At 52.1% G+C, this 21,591-nt stretch overlaps 1 protein-coding gene across 1 annotated transcript; it reads left to right on the plus strand.

Annotated features, from left to right (window-relative positions):
- The first annotated feature begins 896 nt into the window (after positions 1 to 896).
- On the plus strand, positions 897 to 21,349 carry FAM83A (family with sequence similarity 83 member A). The gene is given in 5 exon segments (XM_043601689.1): positions 897 to 1,436; positions 1,439 to 1,596; positions 9,287 to 9,454; positions 11,633 to 11,757; positions 18,794 to 21,349. Coding segments are annotated over 5 exon segments (1,305 nt in total). The 5' UTR covers positions 897 to 1,117; the 3' UTR covers positions 19,329 to 21,349.
- The last annotated feature ends 242 nt before the right edge of the window (positions 21,350 to 21,591 follow it).

Here is a 21,591-nt window from a genome sequence, read left to right on the forward strand (position 1 = left end):
ACAGGGCAGGCCGGCCACAGGGGGCTTAATGTGGGCCCAGGAGCAGCCCTCCGCCAGTGACAAATGGAGGTTGGTAGACAAATTCTCACCCTTTGCGTAGGAAAACTCCAAGATGTAGTGGATACCATCTCCCAGGGGGCCCGGCAGGACTGACCCCAGATGTCCCTCGTTAACGTGCCCCGTGGCGGCTCCCTCGTACTTGTACTCCAATCCTGTCTCAGTCTGTTTCTGGCAGAACCCAAAGACGTACGTTGCATTCCATCGACATGGACTTGACCGTGACCTGACCTGGAAAGAAAATGTGGCTTCTCCCTTAGCTGTTCCTACACTTCAAACACACCTGCTGCACCTGCCGCTCCAGCTCACAGGCGGCCGGTCCCATCGGCCCAGACTCAGCCGCAGCCTCCTCTCCAGGCGGTACTCCAAGCGGGACGTGCAGCGGGTCAGTGCTGGCCCCCAGACTGGAGCTTCTCTGGGCGATCTGTTCAAACATGACTTTGACAGACAATAGGGGAGAGAGGGAGCAGAGAAAAGCTTTTTCAGAGGACCGGAGGCTGGGGACTCGGGTGTCACTGGGAGAGAGAAGTGCCTGGGGGACAGTTCTGGTGGCCCGCGTCCAGCCTCCCTCCCCACGCTGGCGCAATCTCAGGGGCAGCATCTGGCTGCACAGGGGAGTTCTCGTCTTGAACCAATGGCATTTGAACCGAGAGCACGGGAGGAGCCGAGGCCCGGGGGTGCAGGGAGAGCCTCCCCGCTCTGCACCAGCAGCCGGCCGGCCGGGGGATCTGGAGCGTTGTGCAATGGGCGGAGGCAGGCTGCTGGGAGGAGAGGCCGGCTCCCAGGGCTGAGTGTGCCAGGGCGTGACTGAGCCGGCCCTGCAGCCCGCGGGCAGGGCGGTGTCGCCCAGAGATAAGCCAAGGCCTGGCTGTGAAGTGTTACTCAGGACAACGTTAAATCGCTTCCTCCGAGCGGAGCGGGTGTGAGGGGTGGCAGGTGGATGCTGGGTGCTTCCCAGGAGTGCTGAGGGCTCCTCATCCCCACTCCGTGGCTCACGAGCCCTGCCATCAGGAGGAGCTCAGGCGCCGGCCTCCCCACCGCGGCCCAGGGACAGGGCAGCATGAGCCGGTCAAGGCATGTGGGCAAGATCCGGAAACGCCTGGAAGATGTCAAGAGCCAGTGGGTCCGGCCGGCCAGGGCTGACTTCAGCGACAATGAGAGTGCCCGGCTGGCCACAGACGCCCTCCTGGATGGGGGTCCCGAGGCCTACTGGCAGGCACTTGGCCAGGAAGGTGAGGTAGACTTCTTGTCCTCGGTGGAGGCCCAGTACATCCAGGCCCAGGCCAAGCAGCCTCCTTGTGCCCCGGAGCCACCCGGAGGGGCAGAGGCGGGTCCCAAGGGACTCGACTCCTGCTCCCTGCAGTCCGGTACCTACTTCCCGTGGCCTCCGAGGGCAGCGAGCCGACCCTGTTGCACAGCTGGACCTCAGCCCAGAAGCCCTACCTGAAGGAAAAGTCCAGCGCCACTGTGTATTTCCAGACGGACAAGCACAACAACATCAGAGACCTCATTCGCCGCTGCATCACCCGGACCAGCCAGGTATCGGTGGTGGGGCCTGCATCTCCGTGGCCGTGGGGTGGGTTCTGGAAGAAGGGAAGAGGGGTGCCTCCTGCTTTAAGGGATGGAGTTCAGAAGACTGGGGTTTAGGATGGAGTCAGGGATGTTGTTCTCTGTCTCACCCTGGATCACTGACTTTCTGATCCCACCTGTCACAGTCTGGGTCCAGGCCACCACCACCCATCACTGGAACTCCTGTGATAGATTCCCACCTGCCCCTCCTCTTCTATCTGGACTCCCCCCAACCACCCACCCAGTCGCCGTGTGGCAGTAGAGCACTTTTTCTATGCTTCAAATCTAACTTGGTCCCTTCCCTGCTTAGAGCCCTCCGTGGCTCCCAATTGCCCAGAGTGAGAAGAGCAAGCTCCTTATAGCTCACAACCCTCTCCAGCTCCTCTCCCAGCTCTTGCCACTCAAAACTGAGGGACACGCAGCCCCACCTTCTCCAGCCCAAGGTGCTCTGTCTTCAGGGCGTTGCATGTGCTGTTCCCTCTGCCTGGGACCCTCTCACCTTCCCTGCTTTTCACCCAGCTGATGCCTACTCCTTCCTCAGGACTCAGCACCCAAGTCCTTTTCTCAGGAAGGCTCTCCTGAACTCCCCCGGCTGGGCCAGGTGCCCCCCTTCTGTGCTCCCAAATGAAGGGGCCCGTCCACTGCAGCATACAGTTGTCCCCTGTCCCCTAAGACTCTGCTTAGACCTGCCTGCCCACAAAGGACTGTGCAGCACCTGAATCCAGCTGGTGGTCAGATAGGGGACCGAATAGGCAGAGAGAAGGCTTCTCTCTCCCCCAGAGTATTTACATTTTAATGCGTGACTTTAGAAGAAGAAAAAATATTTCAAGACCAGAGGTTGGCTGATAGAATTTCAGGCACGGTGACTGGCATTTGGTCAGTTCTCCCTATGCCCCAGAATCACAGGCCACACTGGCTACCTGCTGCAGCTGGGGAATGGACAGTAACTCATTCTACGGTGTGTAAAATAACTATTCCGAATAGAGCTTCAGATGCCCACTCCTCCCTCCTGAAGCTGCAGAGGGGCAAGAATAGGCTCAAAAAAGAACAAGCTGATATTTAAGCTCATTTTCTGCTAGGATCCCGTCTCATGACTGAATCCCCTCTGGAGTTCAGTACTGTGTGAGATCTGAAGGCTGGTGGGGGGGCGGGGAGGGGGGGAATGGGAAAAAGCCCACATAAGGTGGAGAGGCTGTGGGTGGATGGGGGAGGGAGGGAGTGGAGTTCTGAAAAGTTAAGTAAGGTTACAGTGGGTGGAGCATCAGCTTTTCAAGTCGCAATGCTGCTTCAGAGCAGTATTTCATGTTTCAGTGACATGTCAGCATTAGAAATTGACAGATCGGCCGAGGCAGGCAGCCAGGAGGTCTGACACGGCCTGGGGCTGGCTGTGTGACCTAGGGCAAGTCCCTTGACCTCCCCAGGCTTCAGATTCCAGGCTGGACTAAGGTCTCTTCTAGCTCCCAGGGCCTGTTCCTAAGTGCGCTAGCTCTGGTCTCTCTGCGTGTGAAGTTCAGTGCCCTCCTGATGCGTGGGGACCAGTGGTATTAGGGAGATTGTCAACCACAGCTCCAGGGAGTGAGGCTCCCTGGAAAGAAGCCAGGTTAGGGCTTGTGAAGCAATCCCCTGGCTGAGTCCCTCTTCTTCCCCCCCTCCTCCCCACCCAGCAAAGCTTCCCTCCCCTGTGGCCCTGTGGCTCCTGATGTCCTTTGTTTCACCAATATAGCATGTTATGCATTTAAGACAACACCTAACAATCTGAAGATGTCACCTGAAAGTAAGACTTTCCACCTCCACTTAGCTCGTGGGAAGGGCTGGCTCTGTGGTGCTAAGTGGCAGCCACCTCTTTGGGTGAGTTCCCTTTGCCACAGTCCCCACCACACCCTCTTGTCCCAGGCCACGCTCATGGCCTTCATGAGCTTCACCCATTTTGTTGCCCATCAACACACACACACACACACACACACACACACACACACAGGCTCGGGGCTGTCCTGGGCCCACAGAGAGCCCAGGGGGCCTGGAACCCAGTCACAGGCTGTGCGCCTTGCCTCGCCGCTCAGAACTGGAGGTGGTCGGGTTTGCATTCTCCTCCTGTGGTTTCAGCCTTCTGAAAGAACAGACAGAGCCCACTCCGTGTTTTCCAGACCAGTTTGCACCAACTAGCGCGAACCATCCCCCTTTCCCTCCATGCTCACACTCCTTTATCCCATGAAGCCTAATTCACGGCCAGGCCCTGCAACCAGTTGGCAGAGCAGAACAAGAGGCCTTCCTGCCTCTGCCTGCCCGCTAGAGGAGAAGACATTGGTGTGAGCAGCCCTCTGTGCCCGGGAGAGGCCGGGAGGGTGACTAAGGCAAGCTTCACGGAAGAGGTGGCCTCTGAGTTGAGTCTCAGAGGCTGAGTAAGGAGTCGTCAGGCAGAGAGGGAAGGGGAAAGGATTCCGGGCAAAGGTCGGGAGTGGGGAGGGGTTGGGTGTCCCAGGGGTGGGAAGACACGCAGGCACAGAAATGACCGGCATAGATCGAGAAGTTTTTACTCACAGTTCCCTAGGAGCCGGATGCCACGCAGGACCACACAGGAAGCACCCGGGTCCGTCGGGAGGCAGACAGAGCCAGGGGAATGCATGGGCACAGGCCCTTACTGTGCTTCTGCAGGAAAGGGCCGGCAGGCAGTGTAGCTGGGGCCATCTCAGTGGGCTCTGGGCTGCAGATGGTCCCTCGCTGTCCAGGACCCAGCCCTGGGGTCACGTAAGGCAGGGGGACTGTTGGCTTGGTGTGTGTTAGATAAAGGAGGGGGTTGGGGTTGCTTGGTCTGGGTTTCAAAGGCTCCTAGGCAAGGTGTTTTTGCTAGTCTTCAGGAATCAATTAACCCTGGATGGCAAAGCATCATAAAATATGGGAAAAGCACGATTTAAAAAAAAATGTTTATTTATTTTTGAGAGTGAGTGAGAACACGAACAGGGAAAGGGCAAAGAGAGAGGAGGACAGAGGATCTGATGCAAGCTCTGGGCTGACAGCAGAGAGCCCTGTGTGGGGCTTGAACTCATGAACCCTGACATCAAGACCTTAGCCAAAGTTGGACAGTTAACCGGCTGAGCCACCCATGAGATCACAAGAGCTGAAGTCAGACACTTAACAGACTGAGCCACCCTTGAGATCATGACCTAAGCCAAGGTCGGACACTTAACCAACTGAGCCACCCAGGCGCCCTGGAAAAACCGTGATTAATAATACATCCTCCAAGTGTGGTCAGGATCCCTGAGGGTTCCAAGATCCTTTCAGTGGGCCTGGGAGGCCATGCCCTCTCTAATCACTTATCTGTGTGAGGCCAGATTATCTTCATATGCTTCCACCCACACAACACAGCACAACAGATTGCTGCAGAAGCAGATACGAGAAGCCAGCTGTCTTCCATTAAGTCAGATACCACAGAGACTTGCAAAACTGTAAAGGAATGCCACTCCGCTCGCTGCGTGTGGCTGTTGTTGTTTTTGGAAAACAAAGGAGCATCAGCAGATAGAAGAGAAAGAGGAAAGAATAGAAACAGAAGCATTGAGTGGGGGGTGGGGTGGTAAGTATTCCCAACAACTGTCCCCAACATGCCTGGGCCCCGCCAGGACCCAAATCCCATTTCCCAGTCTACACCCTGCCCTTCCGGAAGCATCAGGATTTTCAGCCCAGGAGGAGCTCACATCTGTCTGGCAGGTTGTGAGAGATTCTCAGCCAGGATTTGAGGTCCCCGCAGGATGACCTTTGTGTATGGGTATTGCCCCAGCAGCCCAGCAGCCCCCTGGTGGGGTTCCTTGGTCTCACTGCGGCTCAGATACCCAGAGCTGGCCTGCCACACGGCACTTCCTCCCTTACAAGATGTCATCAAAGTGCTTCCTTCTTCTCAGCCAACCACACCCCAACGTGCTGGTCCAGCTGATTGGCCTACTTTATTTCTTTTTTATGTCCGTAGAGGTGTAGGCACTAATTTTAATCCTCTCCCATAATCTGGACTAAAACGTTTTTGCATGTTATTCTAACAGTATTCGTACTTGCTCAGAATGCATATAAAAATCATAGTCATATTTAAACTATAAACTAGAATAAAAATCTATGCTTTTTGCACATGGTTTCATTTCTATTATCTGGGCTTAGGGTTGGATGCACTTTGAATGATAGCTGATGCTCTATTTTTGAGCAGTGTTTTATCAGTAAAGAAACTGAGGCCCAGAGAGGGTATGTGGCTTGTCCAAAGCAGTCACCGCATCTCCAGTAGGACGGGAGCTGTCAGGGGCGTCTGGCTGGTTCAGTCCGTTAAGCATCTGACTCTTCGATTTTGGCTCAGGTCATGATCTCAAGGTCATGAGGTAGGGCAGCACAGAGCCTGCTTCGGATTCACTCTCTTCTCTCTCTGCCCCTCTCCCCACTCTCTCTCTCTCTCAAAATAAATAAACATACATACATACATAAACGAAGCTGTCACTTGGGCCCTACTTCCTCTGAAGTCTCTAAGGGAGGGTCCTGCCTTCCTCTCCCAGCTTCTGGTGGCTGCAGGCATTCCTCAGCTTGTGGCCACTTCACTCCAGCGTCCGCCTCCATTTTCACCTGGACTCCTCCTCTTCTCCCTGTCTCTCTCCTGCGTGTCTTTTATAAGGACACGTGTCATTGGATTTAGGGCCTACCAGATATCCTGGATGATCTAATCTTGAGAGTCTTAATTGCACCTGCAAAGACTTCTTCCAAGTGAGGTCACGTCCATAGGTTCTGGTGGTTAGGATGTGGACATATCTTTCTGCAGGTCTTCATTCATCCTGCTATGCCATGTAAGGTAGCACATCCACGCAGGGGACTGAAGAGGGTATTGGCCTTGAATCAATCCAGCTGGGAAACAATCCCAACAGGAGGCAAACAGGATAAACCTAGATGTTGTGAGCCTGTATTTCCAAGCATCCCTTAAATCACTACGTGGGGTTATTTGCAAAGCTGCTCCCTTCTCTGTTCAATCTGTCACCAACCTCATCTCTGGGAAACAAGGACTCACTGGAACACAACGGGAGGATTTACTGATCTCCTGGGGAGAGAGAACTGTCCCTTTTGTCAATATGTCCCTCAAGGAGGAGGCATTTATCTTTTGGCAGAGAGGGTCTCAGTTGTCCTTGGTACCATAAGTTTAAATGTGTACAGACAATCCTATGATAACGGGGCCATCCATGGCTCTAAAGGAGAGTGGCCTCCCTATTAGAGCATCTTTTCTGATTTCTAACCTGGGCAGTTCCTTCCCCTGTCCAGAGACCCACATCATCAGAGCAGGAAGTCAGCTCCAAGTGGGTACCAGACATCTCCTTCACCTGTTTCAGTGACCTTCTTCTTGTCCTTGCTACTTCCCAGATGTTGATGGCCAACAAATCTCTATATCTCTATATATACTATAGAGAGACACAGAGTATACTCTCTATATATCTAGAGTATACTATATATACACTATATATAGCATATATACTATATAGCATATTATTATACATTAATATATAATAATATACTATATACATTATTAGAAAAATGGTGGAACGTTATTACAGGGAATGCTGAAAACTGCCCTAGTGCCCAGTCCAAACTTGACTGCTAGTTTTGGCTTTGTGCTGGCTGATGTGTCTACGTACTACTGTCCCTCACTGGCAATCCTACTGGACATACTGTCATTTTGTTCTCTGTTTTCCTTTTTTAACTGAATTCACTATTTGCCAATACACGTGTTGAGCATGGATTACACAGCAAGTTTTACCTCCGCATTTCACCGTCTTACAGTTTTCATGTAACCATTATAATTATCATTTTTAATGGCTGCCTAATGACCCACTTGTCAATATGCCATGATTTGGGTATTGGGACAGACTTTTGATAGGGTGACAGACATCTGCTTCTGCTCCAGTCCCACTGTGGGGGACTCTCCCATCATTCAGCAATTCTCTGACACCAGCTGGGTGTCTTGCAACCCAACACACACCAGTCCCGAGCCAAGATTGTCATCTGTGCTTCTGACCATTCCGACCAATCAGCTCAGACTGGACACTCCAACAACCCCCTCCTTGGACTTGATCAGCAGGCTAGAGTGGCTCAAAACTTTTCATTTTCTAGACTACCAGTTTATTATAATGGATAGAACTCAGATACAGTCAGATGGAAGATACAGGGCAAGGTATGGGGAAGGGCACAGAACTTCCATGCCTTCTCTCAGCACTCTGCTCTGCCCAAATCACCAACCCAGAAGCTCTCTCAACCCGTCCTTTTGGGGTGTTTAGTGGGCTTCATTACACAGGCATAATTGATTGCATCATCGGCATTGGGGGTTGATTCAACCTCCAGCCCCTCTCTCTTTCCCTGGGGGGAGGGTGGTGGGAGGGACAGAAAATTCCAACCCTCTAATCACTGAGTTGGTTCCCCTGGCAACCAGTTCCCATCCAAAAGCCACCTCATTAACATAACAAAGGATCTCTCTCCTTCAGCTCTCACCACTTAGGAAATTCCAAGTGTTTCTGGTGCCAGAAACAGGGTCAGAGACCATACATTTCTTTTTATAAATCACATTCCTGTGGAAAACAACCCCAAGCAAGTTTAAGAAGAGGAACGTGTACTGACATCTACGGTGGGAAAGTGAAGGGTAGGACTGGCTTCATTTTCGGGCAGACTGTTCCCACGTGATGGCGAGCTGGCCGCTAGCAGCGGTAGCTCAGAATCTAGCTCAGAATCGGTTAGCTGAGCCACCCCGGTAGCAAGAACGCCTGCTTTCCCCCAGAAGTCCTGAAGTCCTGAACCGGCTCTTCTTAGAATAACTTAGATCATGTGAGCGGCCCCGGGCCAATCACTGTGGCCAGCAGGGGATGCAGTGCTCTCACTGGTCTGGCCTTGGTGATGTGCCCTCCCTGTGCCCAATCCAGCGCAAGGCAATGGCCCCACCCAAATCACATTGCTTGTGGAGCAGAGGGGATTCCTTAAAGCGAAGGTTCGGTCCTGCCGGCTGGAGGAGGAATGGTTGCTTGGCCCGGCAGGCACACACTCGTGTCCCCCGCTTTGCTGGATGTCTCGAGCTCCCTCCTCCCCAGGATTCCGTTATGACAGAGGAGGCAGAAAACTGCTGGCTGAGCAGGACTCCCTTCTCCATCCCACTGGGGCAGCTCAGCCTAGTCTAGTCTATAATAGGGTCTCCACGGGGATTTTGTTTGAGGCGAGAATTGTGTGGCTTACGCCATTTGAAGGCCAGTGGCCTTGGAGCGCCTTCCAGCTCCACATGACTGAGCAACCATGTCGTTAAATCTATCTCTCTGCCCAAAACCTGCCTGGCCGCCTCCTCTTGTTCTTCTCGTCCCCTCCTTGCGTTCGGTCTCTACCTTTCTCTCCTTCCTCCTGTGCCTGCTGCACCAAGTGGACCAAGTGGCCACAGGGTGTGTGGTTGGACTGGAGAGATGGAATTAGCACAGAGGCCTCCACAACGGCTCTTTCCCTTGAATGCTGCCCTGGCAGAGCACCCCCCACCCCCCCGTCCCTGTTTCTTTTTCCTGCAGCCCCACAGAAGTGAGAAGGGCTCTCTTAGTCCCACTGGGATTTAGGAAGTTTGGCTGCAACCATTTAGCACGGGGCCCCTGACTCTTTTTGTTTCCACCTTTCTGCCCTGGCCCAGGTCTTGGCCATCCTGATGGATGTGTTCACGGATGTGGAGATCTTCTGTGACATTCTAGAGGCTGCAAACAAGCGCGGGGTGTTTGTCTGTGTGCTGCTGGACCAGGGAGGCGTAAAGCTCTTCCAAGAGATGTGTGACAAAGTCCAGGTCTCTGACAGCCACCTCAAGGTAGGGGCTCCCAATGAGAATCCAAAAGGTATTTTGTATTGGGGTAGTATAGCTGGGGGTGCCTGGGTGGCTTGGTCGGTTAAGTGCCTGACTTTGGCTCAGGTCATGATCTCACAGCTGGTGAGTTCGACCACCCGCAAGGGGCTCTGTGCTGACAGCTCAGAGCCTGGAGTCAGCTTCGGATTCTGCCTCCGGCTCTCTCTGCCCCTCCCCCACCTCAAGTATAAATAAACATTAAAATTTTTTTAAAAAAGGATAGTATAGCTTATGCCACGCTAACAGATCCCCCCATCTCAATGGCTTAACGTAATAAAGGTTTATTTCTTGCTCAAAGTCCAGTGTAGGACAGACCGCCCTCCCCATCTTGTAGCTACGCCATAAGGAACACATGGCCTCCAAGATGGCAGCGACAGGGAGAGAGAGAACAGGAGGACCCCCGCAGCACTTGACCGCGAACGGACTCCATCACTCCCACATATAGCCCTTTGGCCTCACACAGATACACGGGGGCTGGGAACTGCAAGGAGCCCATGGATATCCCGTGGGCAGCAATCTCTGCAGATGCTTTTTCTCCCCTTGGCTGAGACCCAGTGGCCACACGTCATAGGCCAGGGCGACAACATCCAGGCCTGCTTGGTGCATGTCTAGGACTCCCCAGCCCCACCAGAAAGCTGATCCTCTTGGACTGAACCCAACTCCCCACTTCCTTCTTCTGGCAGTCAGAAAAGAAACCCAGAGGTGAGAGTTCATTTAGTCATGTCACATTTAGGGCTTCATCTATTTCTACCTGGGCCAAGTGGCCATTCTTCTGTTCATATCTGGTTAATCGCATGGACTGCGTCACACACCCAGTGATCCATCCAAAAACAAGGACTGCAGCCCAAATTCCAAATACCAGAGACTGAAATCTTCAGCCTTGCCTAGGGGAACACCTCGATCTTTGAACCTTTATTGTGTTGTTTTGTACAGGGCATTCTCTGTACGAATTTGTTGTGGTTAAAAAACAATTAGCAAAACAGCTTACATTTGTATTTATTTTCTATTCCATATCTCTACCCCATGTTTTTCCTCCTCAAAATCCATTCCTTTCAAAAATAAATCTGTTGGAGAAGTGACAAAAAACCAAAAAACATAGAGAAGGACATTGCGGCCCATATTAAGGCCAAATGTAAATTCAAGGTCAAATGTAAAACCACCCAGTTTTTATAAGCAGACCCAGCTGAACAGCACATGGGTAGCTCCTTTGGCGACTCTCCTCTAGCTCAGGCAAGGCCAGTCTCCGGGAGAGAGACCCTGCTCTCCTCACTTCCCCTCCTCACTACCTGGGATGCTGCTGAGTTCAGCCACCTCCTGGACCAGCAGGCCTCAGGGTCCTCTGATTACTGCGTCTGCTTGACGTTACCTGGATCACACCTCCTCGACATGAGGTCATCAAAACAGGCCTAGAGAGTCAGCACAGGCCTTGCCTCCATGGCCCACATCAGCTACACATAACAGTCCTCTGACCACCAAGGGATAGTGGGATGTGGTCCTCCTGTCAACATGTCATAGAGCTTACGGAGAGGCTGGGACTCACTGTTGGAGGCATTAGGCATCCCCTTCCCAGAGCCCGCACAGCCACTAAAGACATTCATGGGACCCCACCAGTATCCCACCTTCCTTGGAGACCCCTGTGATTTGCCTGTCTTTTCATTACTCCAGCCTCCCAAGGGTTCTGGCTGATGGCCGGGGGAGCAGGTGTTCTGGGGGAGAAAGGGACAAACAGAGCCACCCCTTCTGGCTGCACTTCCCTCTGACTAGCTTGGGGTCAGGGACTCATGTCACTTACAAGGCAAGGCTGGGCTTGCCAGGCCTCTGGAGTCCATGGGAGCCTAGACTAAGGGCTGTATGGGCATTAAGCCCTCATCTTTCTTCTATTTTCTGCTTTGTTTAAATTCTACCATCTCCCCTTTCCTTTTTTTTTTTTTTTTTTTTTGTCTTTCCCATTATTCACATAATATCAGGACAATGAAAAGAATTTAGAAGATTCAGCCAAGGGAAAAATAAAAATGGCCTATGATCCTACCAATTAAAGATAACCCCTCCTGTTGATGTCTTAGTGAGCATCCTTCCAGATGTTTTCCTAGAGAAACACGTATGTATACATAGTGAGTGACAGCTTGATTCTCCTTGTGACAGAACATTTCCATCCGGAGTGTGGAAGGAGAGGTATACTGTGCCAAATCAGGCCGGAAGTTCGCCGGCCAAATCCAGGAGAAGTTTATCATCTCGGACTGGAGATACGTGCTGTCTGGATCGTACAGGTGAGTGCCGGGTTTCACCTATCGAAGGCTTGGAGGAGGCCCAGGCCGAGCATGGTACACGGCAGCCCCTGCCGTTCGGGCCCACATACCCCTACCAGTCCTGTGCCCGGCAGGGCTGGGACTTTATCACATACATGAGGCGGGAGGCAGTACCAGTCTGGGCAGAAGAGGGAAATCTGGACCCTTCCTGGTGGAGCTTCAGGCTCCAGAGGCACTTCCAATTTCCCTTCGGATTGCCATAGGACGTAGAAGTTTCTTTTTCCCTCCTTAGCTCTCTCAGGCACGATTGTAAAACTATGCACTTTGCTTTGAGCTGTGTGTATGTGTGTGTGTCCTAGTTTATTTTCAGAAGTGTGTCCAAATTCCATGGGATCTAAGGCTGGTGCTAGGGACAGGAAGTGGCAGCAGCCTAGACTGGAAGTCAGACGACAGAGGTTCAATTCCCAGCTTTGTAGCTTCCTGGCTGGGTGACCTTGGGCAAGGCACCACACCTCTCTGTTCCTTCATTCATTGGACAGCTACGTAAAGCCCTCCTGGGTACATTCCAGGCACGCTCCGGGCTGGGGTACCCTTCTGGAGCTCCCAGTAACACCAAGGAGATAAACAACAGCCAGATCAGAGGCACCTGACTGGCTCAGTCAGTAGAGCATGTGCCACTTGATCTTGGGGTTGTAAGTTCAAGTCCCATGTTAGGCATAGAAATTACTTAAAAAAAAAAAAGCAGCACATAGAGAGTGATGGGAGCCTGGGAAGAGGTGGCTAGGGTGGGTTCCCCTTTGCTCTCCTCTGGGCCTCTCTCTCTCCACCTTTTCTGGGTCTTGTTTTCCTCAGCCGTGCAGCACCGGAGCTGAATGCAGTGTGGTCCGTCTGCAGGGGGACGTGGTTGTTTCATAGCTTCTATACCCGGAAGGGCTCTGATGAGAGGCAGTCCTCAGGGACCACCTCCAGCGTCCGGGGGTCACTGAGCCCCAAGGGCATTTCTATCCACAGCTTCTCTCCGTGGCATTGTACAAAAGGAAGGCCACCTGCTTCTGATCCTTGGGCCCTGCATCCAGCACTCGGTTGTTCCCTAAGAGGCTGAGGTGGGGCTGAGCTACCCTCCCCAAGTGGCCAAAACCAGCTTCGCAGCTTTTGTCCATCAAGGCATAAAGCTCTGGCTGGGACCCAGTTTGGCCTCACACCCCACATCAGGACTTGAGGCTTCTGACCTTGGCCTCTGACCTTGACCAAGCTGCCACTAGACCTGTTTTGCCACCTGGATGGGAAGGGTCAGATCTCTATCAGGGCAGCTGCCCCAGACCCAAGGAGCCAAGCCTGGAAGCAGGGGCCCACCATAGCTGAGGAGTTTCCTCTCTCTCTCTCTCTCTCCCTCCCTCTTTTTTTTTTTTTTACAGGGAAATTCACATAACATAAAATTAGTCACTTTAAATGTGTAATTCAGTGGCATTTAGTACATTCACTGTGTGTGCAACCATTACCATTGTCTAGTTCCAAAATATTGTTATCACCTCCAGAAAAAACCCATACCCACTATATGGGGAGGAAAAACTTCCTTTTCCTATTACCCTTCTAGGTTTTTTGCCTGGGGCCTGTAAATTAAACAAGATAAGGTAATAAGAGAAAAGCATATGGATTGTTTATAAGTTTTATGTGGCATATGTAGCCTCCATAAAGAAATGATCCTAAGACATGGTTGAGCCTGAGCATTTTTTATATGAGGTTTGATGAAGAGTAGAAAGTCCTGGAAAGTCGTGGAAATTGTGGTAGAACAAAAGGGTATAAGCTCCAGGTAGTTACTGGGGAAATGTAGCAAAAGGCCTCTTCATTTGATTCTTCCGCTGACTTCAGGGACAGAGAAAGAAATTCTGAAAGAGAAAATGAAGAGGGGGAAAAGTCTCTCCTCTTATTCTGAATAGGGAGAGTTAAGCCTGTTTTCGTTTGTATTTGCTCTTACAGGGCTCAGCACGCAGGGGCGGCCCTTGCCCTTGGTAGGGGCAGAAGGAAGCAGAGCCAACCTTGTTGAGCTTTGTGCCAGACCCTTGGCCAGGTGTGGTCAGACATTTCGTAAGGATTGACAAGCCTTTGAAGGAGGCATTATTCCTCCAGTTGACAGATGGGGGAGCTGAGGCACAGAGAGGGTGGGTGATTGGCCCAGGGTCACCAGTTTCCTTGGCTAGGATCTCTGGCTCTCCTAGAGAGAGCTCGTCCTCTCTGCTACTGGGCTTGTCCTCCGGATACGGGAGGTGTCAGGAGGAGGGTGGCAGTGGGCTTGAAGACATGCAAGGCCGTTCCTGAGAACTGAAGAATCTGGAGAGAGTGCAGGGCGGCAACTATAACTTGTTTTGCACTCAGCTCTCAAGGGGGACCTGTTTGCCAGGCTTTCCGAAAATCCTTTTCCTTGGGACTCTCAGAGTTGTCTCCAGTTAAAACACAGTTAAAGCAGTCTCTATTTCATTCTTTCAATCCAGCTATCCCTGGACTTCAGATATTTTGGCCCTGGTTGCACCCAGTTCAAACTGAAGAGCTCTGTCCGCATCTTCAGCCGAGGGATGGGGGTGAGGTTGGGGGGGCTCGTATGTATTTCAACATTTAAGCTCTTGTAGAAAGTCTTACCCCAGCACAGGCACTGTGCCAGGTCTGGGGACACAGAGCTCTTCTCTGTCATCAAAAAATATGGATAAATGGCTGTAGAGCGGTGTGATATGTGCTGTAAGATCAGCATGAGCTAAGAAGGTGCTCGGGGGGTCAACCAGGAGGAAGCTCCCACTTCCTAATGGCAGGTCCAGGGGTGGGGCCTTGGTGGGCACAGCATGAGAACCTAACTGGCCCTGATTCCATTCCTGCCCCGAGCCGCCCTTCCACCTCTGGGCTTTCTCCACCAGGAACAGAAAGGTTTTTAAATTCAAACCAGATCAAATCACTTGCATCCTGAAAATCCTTCCAGACTTGTCACTGCTCCTAGAAATGAAAAAAAAGGGGCGCCTGGGTGGCGCAGTCGGTTAAGCGTCCGACTTCAGCCAGGTCACGATCTCGCGGTCCGGGAGTTCGTGCCCCGCGTCGGGCTCTGGGCTGATGGCTCAGAGCCTGGAGCCTGTTTCCGATTCTGTGTCTCCCTCTCTCTCTGCCCCTCCCCCGTTCATGCTCTGTCTCTCTCTGTCCCAAAAATGAATAAACGTTGAAAAAAAATTAAAAAAAAAAAAAAAAAAGAAATGAAAAAAAAAAAAATTCATTCTTACCATGGCCTCTGTCTCAGCAGGATTTTCCTTCCCCTCCACTGTGCTGTGGCCACACTGTTTTTCTCCAGGTCTTTCATGCTCTTTCACACCTCAGGGCCTTTGCACTTGCTGATTATTTACTCTGCTGGAGAGGTCATTCTTGCTGTCTTTATCCTGCTAATTCCTTATCTTATAGCTTCCAGATCATCCCCTAGAGAGCTTCTCTGTGGACTTGTTTAGCCAAGATGGAAACATGATGTCAGAACCTGGATTGGGTCTGTTTTCTTCTCAATTGCATTCCTGGCGTGAAGTACAGTTAATCAGGTGCCTGAGTTTCATATATGACCATAAATATCTGTTGAACGAATGAATGAATGAATGTCCACATTAGGTCCTGGTCATCCAGTGTAGCTAGAGGAACAAAGTTTTTCAAACTGTGTGCATCATCAATCCATTAGCAGGATAGGAAGTCAATTTAGTGGAGGATGCCTGGAAATTTTTTTAATAATGAAATAGGATAGAATAAACATAATGAGAGCAGACCAAGGTAAGGGATGTTCTGGAAACTGTTGCAGGGGCATGTATGTGTTTGTATGCGTGAGTAGGTCATGATGTAAAATGTATTTCTCCAAGATTAGCTGAGATAAGTCTGAAGAACAGGCAGGGAGGACTTGCCCTGCCAGAGATCAAGACTTGTCATGGAGCTTGAGTGATGAAGACAATGTGACTCTGGAGGAGCAGACTGACAAGTGGAACAGAGCAGAAAGCCCAGAGAGAGACCTGCACATGATGGGGCATGTCAGGGCATGGGGAAAGGAAAAAAAATCTCCATACAGAAAATATATATACAAAACACATATACAAAAAAAAAAAAAATCACCCTCCAATAGATTAAAAGGCCTTAAATGTCAAAAACAAACTTTAAAACTCTTAGTAGAAAAGAATACATGAATGTCATTTAGCCCTTAGGATAAGGATTACGTGTCTTTTTTTTTTTTTATTTAAAAAAAGTTTTAATGTTTACTCATTTTTGAGACAGAGAGAGACAAAGCACGAACGGGGGAGGGATAGAGAGAGGGAAACAGAATCTGAAGCAGGCTCCAGGCTCTGAGCTGTCAGCACAGAGCCCAATGCAGGGCTCATACCCACGAACTGCGAGATTATGACCTGAGCCGAAGTCAGACGCTTACCCAACTGAGCCACCAAGGTGCCCCCAAAGATTAAGTATTTTAACACAGACACCCCCCTTTTGTGTTAAGCAGAACACAAAAGAGCCTTGCCTATAAAAGATTGCTAAATCGGACTATATTACAATCAAGAACTTTGGTTCATTGAAAGATATCTGGAGGAAAGTGAAAAGTCAGATTACAAAGTGAGAGCAGGTTTTCATGATGCCCTGAGAAGATTTGTGTCGAGAACCACAAAGAACTCCTAGGAATCACAAGAGCAGAGCAGGGCAAGGAAAAGTGGGCAAGAGGCGTGAGCGGGCGTTTCGGCCAGGAGCAAACATGTGTGAAAACGTGATGAGGTGTTCCGCATCATCAGTGACCAGGAAAGTGCAAATCAAGGCTAGAATGAGTTGCTATTTTATTCCTTTTCAACAAGCAAAAAAGATAAGACCGACAATACCAAATGCTGGATGTACAGGATCTTTCCTACATTGCCGATGGGACTGTAAATCTATACAGTGACTTTCAACAGAGTTAGGAGTTTTCTCCTAAAGCTGACGATTCACCTGGTTTATAATCCAGCAATTCCACTCCTAGGTGTATTTCCAAGAGAATGAGCCCATGGTACAGTAAAAGACATATGTAAGAATGTTCATTAGAGCACTGGTCACAACAGAAATATAGCAGAAGCAATCCAAATGCCTGTCAATGGGAGAATGGAGAAATAAACCATCATCTAGCCACTAGTGGAATATTATACAGCAATCAAAAATGAATGGAGTACTGAAACAGATAACATGGCTAAATCTTAGCAATATGATATTAAGTGAAAAAAATCCCCAAATATTACATATACTTTAAAAACAACTAAGACATTTTCTTTCCAGAACACATAAAACTTTTTTTGTTTTTTGTAATAGAGAAAAGAAAGTATAGGAGCTATGCCACAGGATTCAGGATGATGATTCCTTCTTTTGGGGGGCCCTGGAAAATGGGTTGCTGGGAGGGACCCTTATGATTAGATGCTGGTTGTTGTCAAGATGCTAGCTTTTTATTTTAGGTGGTGGGTTCATTGGTGCTTATTACATTATTTAAAACAACCAAGTAAATAGCTACATAAATTAAAAGGGGCCAAGAATAGACCAGTCATGAGAGTTGCTCTTGAGCCAAAGATTGCGAAAGTCATTTCCATGTACGAAGTGCCAAAAAGCAATAGAAATGAAGTGTATTTCTTACCATGGGTGGTGATAGGAAAAGAGTAAAAACTAGAGCACAGGACGAATGGCCATGTGGGGTGTGCGGGAGGGGGACCCCAGCACAGTGCGCAGGCACGCAGGGGCTACAGCGACCCACAAGGGACCTGAGTGTGGGGTGCAGGGGCCGTGGGGGTCCGAAGAGTTGCTAAGGCACCTTTGCACGTGTTTAGTTGCGTAAAGCATGCAGTAGCTTGGCCTAATCTAGTCTGATTTCAAACTACACAGGGCGATTGATTTCTTAGCATAGCCAAGGGTCCCCTATCCCCATATTTCCCGCCTTCCCTGTCACCTGGCTGGCCCTAGCCCAGCATCAGCTGCTCACCTCTCTGGGGTGTGTGGGAGGCTCCTCCCGGGTGGGAGGCGGGGTTTAAACAAAGCCTCCTTGTTCCTCCCAGGATTGCTGCAGCCCGCTTGGGCCCTGCCCTGCCTCACCGGGAAGGGACTCTGCAGGCTGGGCTAGGCTGGTGGGGGGGTGGCTGAGACCATTGGTGGGGGTCAATCCTGTCCGCCCCCCCCCAGCAACCATGTCTCCCTGTGACCATCCTGCCACCTTTGCTCCCCACACCTGGGTTCCCATTATTAGGGACCCAGAAATCTCTAACCTGACCCTTTGGGTGGGTCTTCTGTGCTGTCACCAGGCACAGAAGGGGGTGTGGATGTGGGGCAGGGAGAGATAATGTGGGGGCTTTTCCATCAGAGATAAAAAGGAATTTGGTTCAATCACGGGATCGTGAAAAGTAATCCATAAATGCCTTCAGAATTTTATTTTCATTTAATACCAGTACACAGAGGGAGGGCCACGGTCCCTGCTGGAGGGTGTCCTCCCTGGGGGTCCGGGCGAAGCGTGCCCAAGTTGTGTCATTCTGGTGCTTGTGGGCCCGCCTTGTGTTCTCCCTTCCACCTCCCACCTCCTGAACAGCATGTGATCCTCCCTCCCCTCCCACCCCTTTGGGTCCAGGTGCTTGAGCGGGGCCCACACCCTTAAGGCTTTCAAGAGAACACAGCCCCTGCCTTATAAGGAGCGGCCGCTTTCTTGCGGTGCCTTCCCCAGATGCCTATTCGTTCAGAAGAGGCAGGCGTTCCCACATTTCACAAGTGGCCTCAGCAGCTAGGGGACCGACTCATTGGCACAGAGCTGGGGACACTGAGACTCAGCTGTCAGCCCTTTTGTGCTTCCGCAGGGATGGCCAGCATCTGAGCACCGGGATTCAACCTGGTGTCTTTACCGTTCACCTGCATACGTTTGCTGGTTTCTGAGCTTCGGTCTTGCCATCAGTGAGGGGGCTCCTACGGCCACCCTGCACGGGTGCTGCCAGGATGAAATGGGGTCCTTCCCACAGCCCGGGGGTCAGCCCACCTTCCCACTCCCACCCCTCACGCTCCTCTTCCCCTGCAGCTTCACCTGGCTCTGCGGCCACGTCCACCGGAACATCCTCTCCAAGTTCACGGGCCCGGCGGTGGAGCTGTTTGACGAGGAGTTCCGCCACCTCTACGCCTCCTCCAAGCCCGTGATGGGCCCAAAGTCTCCCAGGCTGACGGCCCCCCTCCAGCCCAGAGCCGGCCACAGCCCCCCGCCCGGCCGCCTCAGTGGCAGTAGCTGCTCCGCCAGCGACCACACGTCCTCCAACCCCTTCAGCAGCCCCTCGACAGGCAGCAACCCCCAGAACCGGACTCTGTCGGCGTCGTCGGGGCCAGGCAGTCCCCTGGCTCCAAACCCACCTCCGCCCCCCAGGCCTCAGCCCCACCACGGCCCCTGGAGGGCCCCGAGCCCACAGACCCACTTCTGCCCGAGGCCCCACGACAGCACGCCGGCTCCCTACAGCAACCTCAACGCCTACAGGCCCACTCGGCTGCAGCTCGAGCAGCTGGGCTTGGTGCCCAGGGCGGCCCACATCTGGAGGCCGTTTCTACAGGCCTCCCCTCATTTCTGAAGGGTCGCTTCCTCCAGCAGCACACCCTCCCCCCCACACGCCACCACCCAGGCCCGGGGCCGGGCATTCCTGGGCTGTCTGGCCACCTCAATACTAGCAGCTTTGAACGTGCATCCCTTTGAGCTGAAAGTGCTTAGACAACACTGTCCTCTGTGTTTGAATGTTTCCAGGCCTGAGACCATTCACTGGCCGACACCCACCAGATCCTGGGCTTCCCTCTCTAGTTTGGCCTGTGGAGCACATTCCAGAAAGTTCCGGGCTGGGGGGTGGGGTGGGGAGCTAGAGAACAAAATCATGAAAATAGAATCCTTTTCCTCCAGAGAGCAGCCAGTCCTTTAATAATAATGTTTCCTGAATCTCTGAGACGTAAGAAGGGGCGGATGCAGCCCCAGTTTGACATATGGGTAAACTGAGGCACTAAAGGTACGCTGAGGGTGGGACCAAGGTACTCCTGTTTCCCAGTGCTCGGGAATGGCCCACTCTACAGAGATTCCACAGGTATGGGAACATTCTGAATGTTTCTGGGAAAGTATCCCTGGGCCCGATGAATTAGACCCCAGAACGTGCGGCTGTAAGTAGTGTGGGGCCAGATGAAACTGTAGCCACCAGGGATGGGGTGAGCCAAGGTGACGAGGGGATGAAGTTCTGCAGCTCAGCTTCTGGCATCAGGGAGCCTTGGGCTGGCCTAGAGTCCCCCCCGTCCGGGCCAGTCCCTGGGGCTTGAGTTGTCAGTGTCCAGCACGGCCTTGAGCAACCATGGAGGGCTCAGCATTGATCCTGCAGCCCCCTCACAGTCAGACCCAGGAGCCTCTGTCTGGCTCATTGACATCCTGAAAAAGGGTGCCGGGCCCTCACAAGCCCCATCGTTCATTCATTCTCAGAGTCACAGCACGTCCTTTGTTCCTGAGGTGGTACCAGATCTCGAGGGCACAGCCTAGCTGGGGTACAAAGAATACATACAGCAAGCTGAGGGAGCACTGGGAGGGCCAGGCAGCCCACTTTGGGGACCTCAGGGGACACGTGGGAGGGAGGTGACAGGTAACGAGACCCAATGAACAAGGGTGTTATAGCTGGGGGGAGGGATGGAACCCAGGCTATTCTAGCCTGACAGAAGCAGCCACAGAGACGCGCAGGCAACTTCCTGCTTCCGTGCCCTCCTGCCACCAACTCATCTCAGCAAATGTCTTGCTGTTGCCTGTTTCTGGCTCAGAAGCTTTGCTTTTGTCGTGGAGGGCTGGGAGGACAGAGCCCTTCCTCCCGCTGGCTCCTGAGCCCCGACAGCTCATGGCGCCCCAAGTTACGCTCTACAGAGAGAACCCGCCTTCAGCCCATCCCTGCTTGTCCAGTACTCCTGGCAAAGGCACCTTTGCGCCTGTTTTCTTTTGAATAGCATTCCTGTCCTCATTTTACTTTTCTCCTCCCTAGTTCCCTGCAAGTCCAACCCAAAACCCCTTTGGTTCCTTAAGTTTCTTTAAACCCCAGTCCCGATGTGCTGTCTTCCTGCTGACCGCGGTGACGAGGCTAGAACCATCAGGGGCTGCAGAAGGTTCTAAAGTGAGTTCCACAGTCGGCTGAGGAAGTTTCAGGAAGGTAAAGACTTCTGGGGGCCAACAGCCCCAAAGGACCGCTCCTGCCTCTGTCTGTGCCTGGCTTGGCCTGAGTGGACAGGAGCAAGCCCTCTTGCCCCCCGTCACTCTCCACCGGCCTGTCATCTTAGGGGTTCACAAGTACTGTTTCTCCTCCTCTGGACACCTTTGCCACGTGTGACCCCTGTCTGCTGGGAAATTAGCCGTGGCTGGTGCGATACGAGAAATGTTGAGGATCACTTCCCGGCAGAAGTTTTAAGAGCCTGGGTGCAGCTGGCGATGCGCGAGCACGCCTCAGATGCAGCCCCCCCCCCCCCCCCCCCCCCGCCAGCCCAGATTCCTGAGACCGTGGTGAGCAGGACCTCCCACTTCTACCCGACCCGCAGTGGATAAGCAGCGTGAGCCAGAAATAAACCTTTGTGTGTAAGCCACTGAGATTGGGGGTTATTTCTTCCTGCACCATGATCCAGCCTAGCCTGACACAAGGTTGGGACCCACTCACGTGAGGCCGGGCCTTTCCTTTATGGGACTGGATTTCCAAGGGCCCCCAGCCCTGAGCTCTCATTCCAAGACACTATTTCCACCAGAGACTGGGAGGGTTTTATACCCATGGCAAGGGGGTGGCCGAAGATCAAAATAAACCCTTATTGGAGTTTCCAATGCTCCCGAACTCACTT

This window comes from Prionailurus bengalensis, chromosome F2, assembly GCF_016509475.1.
Source record: "Prionailurus bengalensis isolate Pbe53 chromosome F2, Fcat_Pben_1.1_paternal_pri, whole genome shotgun sequence".
NCBI classification, from domain to species: domain Eukaryota; kingdom Metazoa; phylum Chordata; class Mammalia; order Carnivora; family Felidae; genus Prionailurus; species Prionailurus bengalensis.